The sequence below is a fragment of the Pseudochaenichthys georgianus genome, chromosome 7 (genome assembly GCF_902827115.2).
Source record: "Pseudochaenichthys georgianus chromosome 7, fPseGeo1.2, whole genome shotgun sequence".
NCBI classification, from domain to species: Eukaryota; Metazoa; Chordata; class Actinopteri; order Perciformes; family Channichthyidae; genus Pseudochaenichthys; species Pseudochaenichthys georgianus.
Genome location: NC_047509.1, coordinates 23,254,167 through 23,271,077, shown reverse-complemented (window position 1 = coordinate 23,271,077; position 16,911 = coordinate 23,254,167). Strand labels below are relative to the sequence as shown.

The 16,911-nt window shown below is 39.1% G+C and overlaps 3 protein-coding genes across 4 annotated transcripts; 1 reads left to right on the top strand and 2 right to left on the bottom strand.

Moving 5' to 3' along the window:
* Window positions 1-549: 549 nt before the first annotated feature.
* rbp7a (retinol binding protein 7a, cellular) lies at window positions 550-2,069 on the bottom strand. Its single transcript, XM_034086524.2, has 4 exons — window positions 1,964-2,069; window positions 1,348-1,526; window positions 1,026-1,127; window positions 550-693 (listed from the first exon to the last, which is right to left on the bottom strand). Exons 1-4 carry the CDS (start codon window positions 2,067-2,069, stop codon window positions 634-636), a joined length of 447 nt encoding a protein of 148 aa, XP_033942415.1. The 3' UTR covers window positions 550-633.
* Window positions 2,070-3,531: 1,462 nt separating this feature from the next.
* nmnat1 (nicotinamide nucleotide adenylyltransferase 1) lies at window positions 3,532-8,750 on the bottom strand. Its single transcript, XM_034086520.2, has 5 exons — window positions 8,678-8,750; window positions 7,625-7,764; window positions 6,524-6,707; window positions 5,628-5,749; window positions 3,532-4,871 (listed from the first exon to the last, which is right to left on the bottom strand). Exons 2-5 carry the CDS (start codon window positions 7,737-7,739, stop codon window positions 4,477-4,479), a joined length of 816 nt encoding a protein of 271 aa, XP_033942411.1. The 5' UTR covers window positions 7,740-7,764; window positions 8,678-8,750; the 3' UTR covers window positions 3,532-4,476.
* Window positions 8,751-8,804: 54 nt separating this feature from the next.
* lzic (leucine zipper and CTNNBIP1 domain containing) lies at window positions 8,805-12,354 on the top strand. Of its 2 annotated transcripts, XM_034086521.2 has the most exons (8): window positions 8,806-8,988; window positions 9,394-9,451; window positions 9,585-9,717; window positions 9,863-9,998; window positions 10,154-10,252; window positions 10,373-10,468; window positions 10,675-10,756; window positions 10,871-12,354. In XM_034086521.2, the coding sequence occupies exons 3-8, from the start codon at window positions 9,617-9,619 to the stop codon at window positions 10,924-10,926; spliced, it is 570 nt and encodes a 189-aa protein (XP_033942412.1). In that variant the 5' UTR covers window positions 8,806-8,988; window positions 9,394-9,451; window positions 9,585-9,616; the 3' UTR covers window positions 10,927-12,354. The 2 variants fall into 2 exon arrangements, with proteins under 2 accessions (XP_033942414.1, XP_033942412.1); XM_034086523.2 differs by lacking the exon at window positions 9,394-9,451 and having other exon boundaries at window positions 8,805-8,988.
* Window positions 12,355-16,911: the final 4,557 nt, after the last annotated feature.

Genomic DNA, 16,911 nt, shown 5'->3' with positions numbered 1-16,911 from the left:
TATATGCTCCGACCGTCCACACTCACAACAACGGCCTATACAGACATAAATAAACCAGCGACTGTATTCGCCATGACACAGAAAGTCTGTGGTTTGTACTTGTTTAACTTGTGTCTAGTTTCTGAACAGATATGAAGAGCTGTGAGCTCTGAGTGCTAACAGCTAACGGCTGTGTTGTTTGTTGGGGCGCTCATTGAAGATTACGTCACGGCTCCGCCTACACTGCGTTACTATAGTAACTACCCCAGTTCCTAAACTGTAATGGAAGCGCAGCATTAAAGTGAGCCGGGCCTAATAAGGCCTAACCAAACAGAGCGAGGCCTGCAGTGGAAACGCGCCATTAGGTAGCTTAGACAAAATCAGGCATGATGCACAGTCATTTCTCTTTACTTCATTAGGCCGAGCACCATTTACCTACAGACCAGTTTGGACATTGGTGACTGACAAAAAATGCACTGATGCCATCTAGTGGTGTACATCAATACCCTGACAGGAAGGACATTATCACCAGAACTGAGCTTTGAAGTTACATTTCCGAAAAAAGACCACTGTGGTAAGTGTGGTATTAGATTTGTGTATCTAACACACCTCTCATCACAGTAAATTCTCCAGAAAAACAACTTTCATTCCTCTTCACTCGTTCGCATTCTTCTTAAAAATTTGCTTGCAGACTTCTCCTTCACAGTACAGCTCCTGAGGGTCACAGAAATATACATTTAATATGATGTTAAGGGAACACACTGTGGGTTAATAGGCTTCAAAACCTAACTAATAAATATCACCATTAAAGTTCCTTAGTTGAATACTAACAGTAAGACACTTAAGTATGAAACGTTTTCTGAAGTTTCATGTCCAAAATGTAACTCAATAATTGTTTTATTTAATGTGTGATCATTTACATTTCCTTAACAGAAATATAAACTTAAAAACAATCAAGGTTTTAAATTCTTGTCCAAATTCTGAAACTTGACTAGTGATAAAAATACAATGTTAATGCCTCTTGTGTCTACGTGCACTCTTCTTACCAGATGTAGCTTGTCCTCTTCAATCCAGTGAGCCCAACCCCGGTTCTTCTTCTCTCCAATCTGTTCACACACCAGTTTATTCCCCTCCCATGTCACCAGTGACTGCACAGATGGAAAAGAAAAAGAGAGCTTAAATCACAACAAGGAACAGGTTTAGCAGCCCATACAAAATGTTCTGAGCCAAGTGGTTACAGCGCATGCCATATAACCACCATTTACCATGCTCCTGCCTTAGGCCCTTTGTTTGCGTGTCATACCTCTCTCTCTTGCAAAAATAATGTTTTCACTTTGAACAAACAAATCATCAGACATTTATCTTCACCTTGACACGTCTGTTGTCCAATCCCTTGGTGAACTCCTCAAATTCCTGACCCACTCTGAAGGCAATGGTGTAGTTTTTGACCTTGCTGGTAGTTTTGATGGTGTACTGGTCCCCCTGCTGCTCGATCACCTTCTTCACCTTCACCGTCAGAGCAATCTTTCGTAAGCAAGGGCTGATACCTGGAAGGGTAGAGGAAGTGTTGAGTAAAGTAAACAGAGAAAAAATCTAAGAAGATAAAATATGCGTACCATACATTTCGCTGTTGTGTAAAGATTTACACTGCTTAATTAAAAAAACAGTATTTCCCTTTGTGCCCTATTTAGCGTTTACATTTATTTAAAAATTACTTAACCAGAAGAGTCCAATTTGAATTCTAATGACTCTTTTTTCAAGAGAAACCTGGTCAAGATAGGCAGCAGCAGGATAAACAAAAAAACATTACAGGCAGAAAACACAAAACGAAATCACATTAAAAAAGAAGGAATCCGCCTTTGTATAATGCTTTCTTTTTGGATTAAGAAACATTTAACCAGATTAGCATATACATTTGCATCAATTTAACAAATATTTAATATCTGAGAACATTGTTGGATTAAATCACTCCTAAAGGACTTACCCAGTGCAGTCATGTAGCCCTCCAAATTGACATTGCTCATGATGTCCCATGTATCACAGAGGGCTGGCATTTTGATGACTTTCTTTCCCTCCTGAGACCTGTGCATGCAAGTTAAATGTGATCTTCAATCTGCTGAGCTGATGAAGAGTCCTGAAGAGAGACTGAGAACAGCATGCTGTTTGGTGAGAGACCTGGAGGTTTTAAGGTAGGTGTGCCTTCATCCTATTCACTGTCCACGGTTTGAGGCTGAGGGAGGTGCTCTCATCAGTGACAACATGTCAGACTGGTCCCACCACAAAGATCACTGAATAACAAACCTTTCATTATTTGTGTCAAGTGTCACAGATTCATTTCACACAGATGCAAACAAACACAAGAACAAATATATTGACCTTTATTGCTTAAGATGCCTGCTCTGATTGATTTAAATGTTAGACTATTTGTCTTAATTTTTAGAATTATGCACATATCCTGCTTGTTGTGTGTAAACAAAGACATTTTTCTGGGGATGTCGCAATAGACAACTATTTACAATACTGCAAATGTTGAAATATTGCGATACTTTCATCAGTGGGCTATAGGCTCAATCAACATTGTGTTTCCTACTTTGGAGATAGATAGTGCATTAACAGACCTTTATTTCAATGAAAATCTTCAAGATTGCTTAAATATTTATAAGAAAGTTGGATTATTTATGATCCTTGTGTGGTATTTTTGTGTCCTTTAACAAATCACTTTTTTTGGGTAAAAATGTTATCCATAAAAAACAGAACACAAAATCAATCCTACGGATATAGGTAAGCCCAATATTAAAATACTTTACAAATTTGTACACTTTTTGAGGTTAGCAATAAGTGCGTAAGACGAGTCATATTTCATTTGTGCACATGCAGTTTTCTAATGACGATGACCTTTGTTAGGATGGCACACCTATTTATGCAATGGGGAAATGATAATATAATAACACTAACAATCATTATGCTGTGGTTGTGAAAGGATTCGCCGCACCTTTAGTGGGAAAGAGAATAAACCACATGGAACTTGTCCAAACATTAAGCTAGTTCTTCTTCCTCGTGATTTCAACTCAGCAGCAATCCGTCGCTCTGATGTGATGCAGATAAACCTTGTCAAGGTTTTTTCCCACACATTACTCTACTTGTGCATACATTCTGTCATCGGCAACTGAAGCAGACATGAGTTGTTTAATATGTAAAAAAAACGTGACCTTGTAATGTAATGAGAAAAAACCGTAGTTTAAACCGTTTAACAGTTACTTCACATTTGTACTGTATTCAGTTTTGATGCAATCTAATACCATTGATCGAATAATAAGAGGGAAACAACTTCAATACTAAGGAAAGCAATGAGTTTTAACTTGCCACATTTGTTATTTCAGCTATTATCTTCTATCAATTGATGATTTCCTGAAAGATAAGTTAAGACACATGATTTTAATCAAACAAAGAAGGTGTTGTTTTTGCACTTCCTTACATGAGGAAGTTAGATGTCTATCTGTGTGACTATAGCATTGTGATTCCTGATGGTAACAAATAGCCTCCCAGTCTGAAAACCGAAAGAGTTGTTTATTTCATTTCAAGTCAATACAAATCACACATTTACTTTCAAACTGGGAGCACTGAAAGATAAACATGTTTAAAGCATGAAGGAGTGCATAAACCAAATCCTGCTCTAGGTACAAAACATGTGACAGGTTCAGAGAGTATACTGAAGCATTGAGATAAAGCAAGTTAAACTTTTAACATTAACTTGTTCTTAATCATACTTCACTATTGGAGGTCATTGGCACAGTTGCCCATTTTCAATGACCTCTCTTCCAGATTAATCATACATATATTTTTTTTCACTGTACAGCGTTGTTTCAACTGAAAAAGGTTACTGTTCCTACCCTGACAAGAATACAGCTACACAGAATGTCGAGGGAAAAACCCACAAAGTCTAGACTTCCTGGAAAGAAGATTTCCTGCTTCTTCTGGAAATATTCAAAGGGATTTTAATGAATCTATTCTTACATAGTGCAGTATAAATGTTATATATTCAATCTTTACAAGTCACCAGAAGGCAGGAAGCAATGTTTCTATAACTTAACCTGAGAATTGTCACAAGTGTGAAGAATAAATGGATAACAACACAGTTTGTATGTCTGTGATTCACTGTATGCTGACTACTTCACACAAAATGGTGAATCCCTAATTCAATAACCACGAACTGGATCTATTACAGCATTGACATTTAGATTACCTCCCAGCCAACTGTTCAGATAGTCTGTTTGTGAGTCATTTACTTCAGTCACTTCACCCTGTTCTGTCTATGCACACTTATAAAAACAAAACGCCTAATAGTAAAAATTACTGTTCTGTGTAGTAGTAGGCACTGTTGGAAGTTAAACAAAATTGCCTGTATTGCTTATCTAATTTTGATTCACAGTCAAACATACAGCACTTGGTGTAGAGAGCTATCTTCTCTGTGTTTTGCAGCAGTAAACGTCCTCAGCTTTAGGAGACTTCTGTGTTCTTCTGAATAGGTGCCAGTACTACGCCTGCATTTCTCTGCTCGCTCTCAGCGCTGTACAGCGCATGTTCTTGTATGTAGTGAACCACGCCGTCAGGCAGCAGGTACCTGACACTCCGACCTCGACGCAGCGACCGCCGCACCTGAGTGGCTGAGATCTCATTGGTCACCCACTCGCGGACCATGTGGATGTTCTGGCGATACTGCCACAGCTTGTCTGACTGGTGGATGAACTTGTGGGGGTCACTGCCGCTGCGGGTGATGCAAACCATACCGTAGCGGCCGACAATTTCATCGATATCCTCCTGCTTCCACAGGTTGGGGACTCCGAAGGACTCCAGAACATCGGCCCCACACAGAAACATCAGCTGAAGGCCGTCTGTGCATGAACAGAGAAAAAAACATTTATATTAATTACTTACTTGCTTGTTGGTTGTACAAAGATTCTTAGGGATTGGAAGATTGCATTGACAAAAAACAAATTAAAAGAGACCATCAAATTAAGAATTGTATAATCCAACACAACAGCATATTGAAATGGAATTGAAGCTTAGAAAACATGTGTTTATAAAGGCAGCTTTACCTAAAGAAGATTTAACAAGCGATATTTCTGATGTTGTCAGCCTTATATCATATTTTTGTTTAGTTATGATGGAGGTTATTGGCACAGTTGGCCGTTTTCAATGACCTCTCTTCCAGATTAATCATATATATTCATATATTTTTTTATTTTCACTGTACAGCGTTGTTTCAACTGAAAAAGGTTACTATTCCTACCCTGACAAGAATACAGCTACACAGAATGTCGAGGGGAAAACCCACAAGCATAGCATGAGGAAGCAATGTTTCTATAACTTAACCTGAGAATTGTCACAAGTGTGAAGAATAAATGGATAACAACACAGTTTGTGTGTCTGTGATTCACTGAGGCTGTCTTGCCTGTCTTAACTGTAGTGGGTGTGATCAGGTGTCTCCCATCACACACCCCGACCCCATTGTTCCCTGTTCCCATGAGTTATACTGGATAAAGGATGAATAAAGGGGAGGCAGGATCAGACTTGTCTGGAATAAGGAATTGGAAAAGGCATGGGTTGAAAAGAGCAACATTTAAGTTATACAATCGTAATTGTCCTACCTTTCTTTTGATGAGACGAAGCTCCAAAATGATTCTCCTCTATACGTCTCTTTTTGGCGTACTTGACCGTGTCCAGATCATCGGTATTCTGCTCTGCCTCAAGCATTTCCTTATAGTAATGCCTAAGTGGGTCCAGACAAAATAATATAGCATCAAAAGATGTTTGGGAGTTAACCGCATTGCAAACAGTTTCAAATACAGGACGTATGAGTCATTTTTACAGTTAGTATCCAGCCAGTTCTGCATACTAAAAGTGTCCCTCTTGAGACTTTTCCCTTCTTCATGCATGCACCCTGGAAGTTGGTGAGAATCACTACTCCTGCTTATGTACACATGTCATTTATTGGGCCATAATAAGCAATAATGTCACATAACAGGTCTGAAGTTTGATTTAAATACTTATAAATGCACATTTAAAGATGTCATCTTCCTTGTAAAGCGACCTTGGAAAGGCGCTATATAAATCTAAGCTATTATTATTATTATTGTCAACCCAAAAGTAACGATAAGCTTCAAGCATGATGCATTCATGAAGTGAAAGGAAACCCTGTGTGACACTAAACATGAACAACTTTGTGATCTGAATACAGTTACGAGGGTTGAACGATGAACAGCAGGGATGACTCAAAACAAGAGTAACGATCACATCAAATCCTAAACTGCTACAGGCACTGCTTATAAATCATTAGTCATTACATCGTTGTTACTGGTTTGATGAATGGGTGGCTTGAGGTGACTGACAAAGAAGAATTAGAGGAAAACAGAATACTGTCAGCAAGGAAACTCTGGTTGAGGACATCAAAAATGTCTGTGAGGATGTGTCTTTTTGGCTGATTTCTGCACACGTAGCAGGCATACGCACTTACAATAACAAGACATGAGAATTGTCAACCTACCTAACAACTTTGGCTGTCTCCACCCACTCTGGCTGCAAGCTCTCCCAGGGATCAACTGTGATCCAGTCCGAGCTGTCTGTTGACAATCTGGCCATCTCCAGGCGGTGACGGGCCTCAATCAAACCCTTCTTCTTATAGGCATCACCCACCGGAGAGATGATGCCTTTCACCACCCTGTACTGACCTGGAGCATTAAAGAAGTGGTGTGAGCACATGGTAAACAGAAATGGCACAGCAGATGTAGTAAACTGTTCATTTGTGAATTAATTATTGATTCAAAAATATATCCTAGTGCGATTATTTTTGGCTGATATTACAATTGCAATTGGTGGGAATGAAAATATTAATACTAACTTTCCTCATATTATTAGAAGATTATTTTGCAATGATTATGATATGATTTCTTGGGACAGTATGTACTTAAGAAATATCTTGCTGTAGTCTGTAGTATACAATTTGTACAGAACATTTCAAGGGCACCACAATATTTTATATATTAATATATATATTTGTTTTACTTAAACTAATATTGCACTTGTCCCTATTGCAATTTTGAGAAATATTAGAGTTACTGTTCATCCTTATATCATGATGGTGTAACAGAGTAAAGCAATGGTGAAATATAAGTACATATAGTACACAAGTGATGTACTTGTGTGAAAAATGTTGAGGTACTTTGAGTATGTTGGTAATGTTGAGTATTTTAATATTTGCATATTTTCTACTTAAAATGTGTATTCAACTATATTTCAGTGGTGTGTAATTTACTTTAAATCAACTACATATTTTGACAGAGCTGTTAGCAGTTACTTAACAAACACTGAAAAATAGCACGATTATATATGTCTGCACTAGTAATTTAATATGTTACATTTTAAGTAGGCCTATATATGTTGCTGCTAATAACAGTGTATTTATTTTTTATTTTTTGTAATTTCACTAATGCAGGACATAATGTATTTGAGGTATAGGAGTACTTACACATTGCTGTGTTTGCTTAAGTTAAGGATCTAAATACTTCCTCCACCACTGTTTCTAGCTCAGATTTTGAGGTATTAGCCTCTGATATCTCTAAAATGTCTATTTCTCATTTCACTCCACCTGTGTCCTCCAGATGGTCTCGAGCCAGTTCAAACATCCTCAGGTGCATGTTGGTGATGGGGTTGAAGGACCCACATGCCAGCAGGACCACTTTGGTTAAATGCTGGCCGTCCATGCCTCATACTGTGGCTGTGTTTACACTATAACAACAATATGGAGAAGAAATCACAGACAGTAGTTAGCAAGTTTATTGCTTTTCGAGGACTATATTTTAAATATCCCTCTGGCTTTCTGGTCTTTGCACTGTTGGAGGAGCCTGTGACCTACGTTTTTCATTGCCATATATACACTGTAGCTAATGTGCAAATGACAATAAAGCCTTGTATCTTGAATCTTGTAAACAAGCTCTTAAGGAAAATATACAAAAGATGAATGAAATTATATGAAGTTTAATAGAAAAAATGTATGTTTGTTAAAAACAAACAACAGAAGGTATGTCAAAGACCAACCAATTATTGAATATTAATATAAATTAGCTAGGTTTCAGCTTGTATAGAACAAAAGATGGAAGGATACGCATCAAATTAAATTCTCCTGTAGAAAATACCTAACGGTGAATTAAATATACTATTTTAAGTTATATTTATTTGACTTTAGCAACAGCACAATATTACAGATTAAAGAATATTACTTCTGTATGTTTTTATGTTCCCACAAAGAGCATGGGTTGAGGTGCCTCGATTGTTTTGGTCTAAAAAGCCCACAAATGTCGGACCCCTTGTTATCCAAAAGGTAGACACCATTCATTTTAGAGAAGGTTATGCAGGTGTAATCAAAGAAATGGACGTCCTGTATTCGCTATATATAAGTGAATAACTTTATAGTATAATTTGAAAGTGAAACCAATGTGGTGAGTAAACTTAGGTTAGCATTGCCGTTAGCAACGCCATTAATACGTTAGCTTTATAAAGTATTATATAATAGGCAACGTAAACCTTCCATTTGGTACAGGCTGCTCAAGCATACAACTCATGAAATCAAGGCTTAGCTAAGACAACAAAGGAGGCGTTTTTTTACAACATATAGAGACGTATTGTAAATAAGCAATACTACCAGGAGAAACACCGCAGTCAGCTGGGCTGCTGTGACGTAGGGACGGCTTCCTGTATGGATGATACAACGAGAGATCTGATTGGTCACATTGACCAGGAAGCAGACAGCCGCACCCACAGTCCCACACTGCCGAGCTGCGTTCACAAGCATAAACACACAGACACCAACAAGCGACTCGTTAAACACTAAATATTGTGAAACGTCAAACATCAAGAATATATTTTCCGATGAAATTCAAGAGACAATTGTGTTGTTTATTCGTCAAGCTGGTGCACATATTTAACTCATCGCAGGACTTTACAACTGTTTCGGTGAGATGTTTTCTTTTAGCATGCTAGCTTGCTATTCAGATAAGTAAACAACGTTGAGTGTTATATAGCAAGGTCTGATATTCCAGCAATTGCACTCATCCACAGTTTGACAATATAGTTAATGTCTCGCTAAATGTTGAACAATTTTGTTTAAATGCTGACTCCCAACAACGTCATTCTGATTACATATTTATAGAATGCTAGGTGGACTTAAAGGATCTGTCCCTAAGTACCAAGAGCAAGTGTGTTTTTCAGTATTAAATAATAAGATAATTATCTTCGCAGTTACTTTTGTGTAAAAATGGGGGGGTTTAGATGTTTCAAATGCAACTTCAATTGTAAAAATCTGTTCGACCATGGTGGGGATACAAACAATCAAGAAACTGTCTTGTCTGCACATTTTAGGGCGTATTGAGGAGAATAACATCAGTGGGTTATAAGCTGTGGATGACCTTTGATCTAGGTAATATGTTGTCGAGAGTATGTAAAATGATATTGAGCTTGGGAACATAGATATGCTACCATACTGTGTTAATAATACAAAATGAAGTTGTACACGTGTTGACTGCTTTATTCTTTGTTTGCATTCTCTATAGGTAACATCAAGGTTTTGTTTTTTTAACCAAGCATGGCTTCTCGAGGGAAATCAGAAACTGGAAAGTTGAGGCAAAATATGGAGGAGCAACTTGACAGACTGATGCAGCAGCTTCAGGATCTAGAGGAATGCAGGTGAAATTAATGATTCAAACTCACTATAAGCTGTTTACGGGTTTACCAAATGTGACTCCTATATTTGTCTAATATTGATCTAGTCTATGTCAGAAAGTACCTCTACACATTTTCCCAATATCTCTGGTCCTTGTTTTAATTCCAGAGAAGAACTGGATGAAGAAGAGTACGAGGAGACAAAAAAAGAAACCCTGGAACAGTTGAGTGAATTTAATGACTCCCTGAAGAAGATCATGACAGGAGACATGACACTTGTGGATGAGCTCAGTGGAATGCAGCTGGTATGAACAAACAATAGATTCTGTGCAACTAGTGTGTATTAAGAAACACTTAAAGACGTCAACATTTATAGAAAGTAGCTTATAAAATATTTCAGTTTAAACAATTAAACATTTGTTTAGCCTTACAGTTTCAAAAATGTTTCCGTGTTCATCAGGCAACCCAGGCTGCCATCAGCCAAGCTTTCAAAACCCCAGAGGTGATCCGGCTCTTTGCTAAGAAGCAGCCAGGACAGCTGAGAACCCGACTAGCAGAGGTTTGCATTGTTTGTGTAATGCACAATAGTTTGTTTATTTCAACTGCTCGAACTCCTTAGTGTTTGATTGCTGTTGCTTGGCCTGAAAATGGTGGTACTAGTGTGTGGTATTCTGTGCAGATGGATCGAGATGTGATGGTGGGGAAACTGTCGCGGGATGTGCACACTCAGCAGAAAATGGAAATCCTCACAGCCTTGAGAAAACTTGGAGAGAAGGTGAGGAAACGCTCCCAGCAGAGATGTGATGTTTTTCCACAGGTTCACGGGTGACTCAGAGGCTTGTGCTCATGAGTCCACATAACCTATTTTAGTCTTGTATCCATCACTAGACTGTCACAATAGTTGCTACAACACCCCTACACATCAATTCAGAAGGAGCACTGACCAACATGCATTTTTCTTTTGTGTCCGTTTCTTTACAGCTCACTGCAGATGATGAGACTTTTCTCACTGAGAACGCTACAGCTATTCTAAGCCAGTTTGAAAAAGTGACGGCAAACTTAGGTGAGAATAAACGTGTGATTTCATTAATATAACCCAATCCTTAAAATGGTCAATCGTGGAAGTTTATTGATGAACATTCCTATATCTATAACCTTGTTTTGTCTTCTCTTTCAGGCTCTGAAGGCAAAATAATGGCTTTAGCTAGCTCTGGTGTGAAAACCAAGGCATAGTAATTTGACCAAATGTTAATTTTTAACTCAGTGACTTTGTTTTTAACTAACAACGAAAAGTGCCAATTGATCGTTGATCCTGCAAACAATCAGTGCACTTCTAGGTGTTGCTGTAGAAGCTAATACTTTTAACCAGTGTTGTTTTATACACCTCAACATTTTTAGATGTCTTTTATTTTTTTGGAGTGGTGTAAAAATGTATTTGAGGTACGAGAGTGTGATTTTGATTGTATGAATGTAAAGGATAGTCAAGGCAGTTGACGAGAAAAACTCGGCTGTGATTTGTGTTGTATTTCTTACACTAATGCTGAGTCTATCCGTCCTTAAAATCTGAACATTGTTGTTTTTAAGATTGTTGATTTCCTGCACAAGTGCTGCAATTATTCAATATGTCATTTTATTTCAACTAAACTGTGCTGTTTACAGGGATTTGGACAAAACAACAAAGTAACTATAACACTTTTCTACCAAAACATCTGACAATCACCTCCACAAGTCAGTACCTGAATCACAAAGGGTTTATAATTGTTAAAATACTAAATAATAGACAACACATGCAAGATATGATAATAACAAAGGCTGATGGCTTTAATGAGTAACTGCTCTCTGACAGAAATAGATGAAAACCTGTCAGAATGATTAGTAAACACGGCAGTCACTACTTCAGATTTTAATCTTTGTGTCTCAGCAAAATATACTTACTATAAGCCTGCATTGAAACTGCATCCATCCAGTGCAAACACAGTCTTGTGATACATAACTCAGTGAAATGAGCACCAATCTGGACTGAACAAATATGATCAGATGAGACTTTGGCTAGTTGGCCTGCACTGTGATTGGAATACCCCGGATGGATTAGTCGCCATCTGTAAAACATTGTCGTGGACGTTGTGATGGTTTCAACATCCAACCCATGAGAGTGATTCAGTCTGATTAACAGTCTGTGAGGAACAGCCAGTAACATTTACATTTAGAGTACCAAATGAAGCCTGAACTGTTGTATTTGTTGTCCTCTTAAAACGATAGAGACCCAAGAGTTGGAAACAAGAAAGGCTAACCAGAAGGAAATAAAAACAACTGTTCAATCACTAAACATGAGTGATTCAGATGTAAATACCAATACCAAGGGGCTGAATGGAGTAGATGTTCACCTCATATATTCACAGGACAATCTTAAAAATCTAAAAAGAATAGGATATGTTCACACATTTCACATGCTGGAGTACACTTTGAAAGCTTCTGGATATGTATTTGGTGTCAGGAGTTTCTATTATCTTGTCCACCCTCTATGTATTCATTGTTTATCAAAAATGATAAAGTGTGCTTCAATCGACAAGTGTTGTAATATGTTTGCAGGAATCAACTTTAATGTTGCATTGTATTTTAAGTTTGACAAGTTGAATCTATTTAAATGTTTACAGCATCAAACATGGTTGATATTCAGCTTTGAAGACGTGTGTTTGAATGTGAGCACGAAGGAAAAAAAAGTGTTTGTTGAATTGTTTTCATTACCTCCACCAAGAGGTTATGTTTGTTTGTCTGATGTCAGCAGGAAAAACGGGTCCGACTTTCAGACTTGGTGAAAGTGCGTAGCAAAGAGCCAAGGAAGATATATTCATTTCCACCACCAGAGGACGCTAATGCTGTAGATTTAAACACTTCAGCTCAGGCAGGGTGTGTACCAGCAGCAGTGAGAATAACAGATTTAAAGGTCCCCTATTAGACTCTTTTTCAACTATATATATATATACCATATATACACAAATAAAATATCTGAAGTGTTTCAGCATGCCATAAACCCCTCAGCCCTGTTCTAAAAGTGCTGATTCTGTATCTGTAGCTTTAGATGGTAACAAGTTGCCACTCCCCACACCCCTCTGTGAAGTGTTTGGTCGAGGAGGAGATTCAGGTGATAAGGTGGGCGGGTGTTACCTTAGTCGTTTATTGGCTAATCTGATCAGCTCATTTCAGAAAGGTTTTTATATATGCAAACTCATCAGGTATGAAAAAGGTGACAAGGATCCGACCCCACGGAATATCGGCTTTAAAATTAGGAATAACAGATTATGTTAGCAGTCAGAACAACTAAAGCAGCAGTGTTACTAAGAACAGAAACGCCAAAGAGTCACATCTAATATAAATATATATATAAAAGCATTTATTTTAATTGTGTAGCAGTGAGTTTAACATTTTGGCAGCACTGTTGAGCATTTTGAAAATGTATTTTCATGCCTCTCTGCAAGGCTTAGTCTTTCTATCTTTATAGCCACTGGTGTAAAGTAACTAAATTCATAAACTCCTGAATAAAGACCTGAGTACTTCTACTGTGGCTACTTTAACTATATTTTGATGATAATACTTTTGTACTTTTATTTGAGGAACATTTTGATTGCAGGATTGTTCCTACATTCTGGTACTTCTACTTTAACTCAAGTACAAGACCTGGGTACTTCTACTTTTACTCAAGTACAAGATATATACTTATACCACCTCCATTTATAGCCTATGAAAAAAACTAATAGAAAACGAAGGCTAAAGCTAACGTTAGCAGATAGTGATGCTCGTTTGCTAGTTAACTTTGCTCAACGATAATATTGCGACAGAAAAACTATTCAGTTCACATCGCTCTGCCGCTCCGACAGGTATGGGGGTTATTCCCTATCTTTATTCAAGAGCGTGGTATTTAAATTTGAGAGCATACTTTATGTATTTATTTCCCTCAAACTCTGTCCTCGCACTCAAATAGTGCCTGCTTGCACTTAGATTTGCTCTGCTTGTGCTCAAACTGTACGCTTGCACTCAGATATATTGCTGCTCAGAATTATTCTGTGCGTGCTCGAAACTTTTTCTGCTCTCAGAATTATTCTGTGCGCACTCGAAACTTTTGTGCAACAATCCTGTCAAAATCCCTCAACCAATAGGAGGCCAGGTGTCCTTGCGGGTGCGTTCGCTTTACTTATTACAGCGTCCCGTAAGGGCGTTTTTTGGGGGGGGGGGGGGGGGGGGGGGGTAAGCACAGTTAGTACATGTTTATAAAATGGACAATTCAAATCAAGCAATCTGATGTTTCTTAGTCGTGATATAATGAGCGTATATCCCGGGTATAATTGTAGTTACTTTTCACAAGTCAGTATCCCTCCGCGTCTGAGAACCGTTACAACCATATGGTTACAACTGTTACATTACGTCCGTCACAAAACTAACTAACTAACAAAGCTTAAAATGGAAACATTTAAGGTTAACTTCGACCTCCGGGGTGGCCTTACTATGGAGGAGTGGATTGAGAAGTGCCTATCTCCAGAAAAAAAAGCACCTAAACGACGACAATGCTGTCTGTCTAATATGTTCTCTAGCCGTTATTGTTGTTGCATAGCAACCACCTCGCACTATGTTTTGTGCAGAAGGCAACGGAGGGACTATTTTATTTTGAACATCATTATTTAATAATAAAAACTATTTAAATTGGAGTGTGTATTTTTCTTTCACATTGCCAGCCACACGTGGTAACCGTTTTATAAATGCAATAGCTCACTTCAGGCCGTGATATACGAATATCTATATAACAGTGCTGGAGCAGAACAACAGTCTGGAGGAAGAAGTGGGCCGGTCGGAAAATTCACTAGCAATCCCCCCTCCCAGAGCTCTCTATTGGCGCATTTCCACTGCAGCGGGTAGCCCCGTTTAAGCGTCCTTAACCGTCCTCAAGCGGCCAGGCCAGTTTTTGGTGGCATTTCCATATAGCCTAGTACCGGCTAGCGCAGACCTGGGCATTGTACGGCCCGCGGGCCAAATACGGCCCGCGGGATGATTCTGACCGGCCCGCGAAAGATTACATGATAATTAGAAAATAAAACATATTTTCTAATTATCTTATGGGTGGACTAAAACCGCATTGCTTTTATTTTGAAGCCCATTTATTCTCACAGTGCACGCAATCGTGCACGTCAACTGTGCACGTGAAATGGGTGTCTACCTTCCTTGTCACCTCTGAAAAATTCGAAAATGTCGGCTCATGCCAAAAAAAGTGGATGCCGAAAGCAGAACTTTCAAACAAATATGGACTACTAATTTTTTCTTTACTGAAGTCGAGGGTAAACCTGTGTGTTTGGTTTGTGGGGAGCATGTCGCCGTGTTTAAAGAGTACAATTTGAAACGGCATTACGAGACAAAACATGCCGCGAAATACAAAAACTTGACTGATGCCGAACCAGCGCGGACATCAACGGATTTACTAGCAAAGCTAGAAAAACAACAAGGCTGTTTTACAAAGCTGCATGCAGACAGAGATGCAGCGACCAGAACCAGCTTTGTGATAGCCCACAAAATCGCCCAGAACAGTAAGCCATTCTCGGAGGGGGAGTTTGTGAAAGAGTGCATGGTCGAGTCTGCAGCACTGCTATGCCCAGAGAAAAAAGAAGCGTTTGAAAACATCCCGCTGTCCCGCCGCACCGTGACGAGAAGGGTGGAGGACATCGCAGAGAATCTGGAGTTTCCGCTGCAAAGTGAAGTGGGAAGCTTCGACTTTTTTTCTTTGGCTTTGGATGAGAGCTGTGACGTCCGTGACACAGCCCAGCTGCTCATATTTCTCCGGGGGATAACGCGCGACTTCAAGCTTACGGAGGAGCTGGTAGCAATGCGGCCAATGAAAGGAACCACAACGGGGAGTGATCTGTTCACCGAGGTAAACGCATGCATGGACAAACTGGGACTCGAATGGGACAGACTGGCAGGTGTCACTACGGATGGATGTCCGATTTTGACAGGGAAAAATGTTGGGCTTTTGAAAAGAATGCAAGATAAAGTGAGTGAACTCAACGCATAGCAGAAATGGGTGTTTATATATTGTATTATTCATCAGCAAGCGTTGTGCAAGTCAGTGCTAACACTTAGCCATGTGGTTGATGTTGTTACTACAACAGTTCATCAGAGCGCGAGCATTAAATCACAGGCAGTTTGTTTCACTGTTGGAGGAGCAAGAGAGCGAACATGGGGATGTCAGGTACCACACAGCTGTCAGATAGCTCAGCCTGGGCAAAGTGCTGAAAAGGTTTTGGGTTCTGAAATCAGAGATAAAAGAGTTTTGTGAGATGAAAGGCAAAACCATCCCAGAGCTGTCTGATAAGGACTAGATGGCAGATTTAACATTTGCTGTTGATGTGACTGCAATGATGAATGCACTGAACACACAACTGCAGGGCAAGGGCCTTGTTGCTCATGAAATGCAGAGCCATGTGAAAGCCTTCATGACAACGTTGCAATTAATTTCAAGGCAACTAGGCAGCAACAATATGGAACACATGAAAACCCTGAAAGAAGTCAAACCATCAGCTGATCACCGGCACAGGTACTCATCCATGTTAGGAGCACTGCATGATGAATTTTCAAGGCGTTTTCCAGATTTCAAAAAGGTTGAGGGTGAAATGTAGCTGGTTTCCTCTCCCTTTACCTGCAGTGTTGATAGTGCACCCACTGAGGTTCAGCTTGAACTCATTGACCTGCAGTCTGATTCACTACTGAAAGAGCACTTTAAGTCAGCATCACTGCTAGAGTTCTACTCTGCTCTCAAGGAGGAGAACTTTCCAAACATGAGGAGACATGCTCAGAAGATATTGGTTCTCTTTGGATCCACCTACACATGTGAACAGACATTCTCAGTCATGAAGTTTACCAAATCCAGGTACAGATCCTCTCTCACTGATGAACATCTGTCAGCTGTGCTTCGCATCTCCACCTCAGACATTCAACCTGACTTTGATGGACTTGTTAAAGCTCAACAGAGACTGGATTTCTCACACTGAATGAAAAAAAAGAACTGAAGAACACTAAAATGTGGAAATATAACAAGTGAAATGTATAATATAGGCATGTCAAGTCAAAAAGGCTAGAAAACTGGGACACTTTTCTTTACACAGTTACACAGTTCAGTGACATGTCTTGTTTATTTTGGCTACAAAGATGATGTGATGTCTTTAGAAAGCTAAGAAA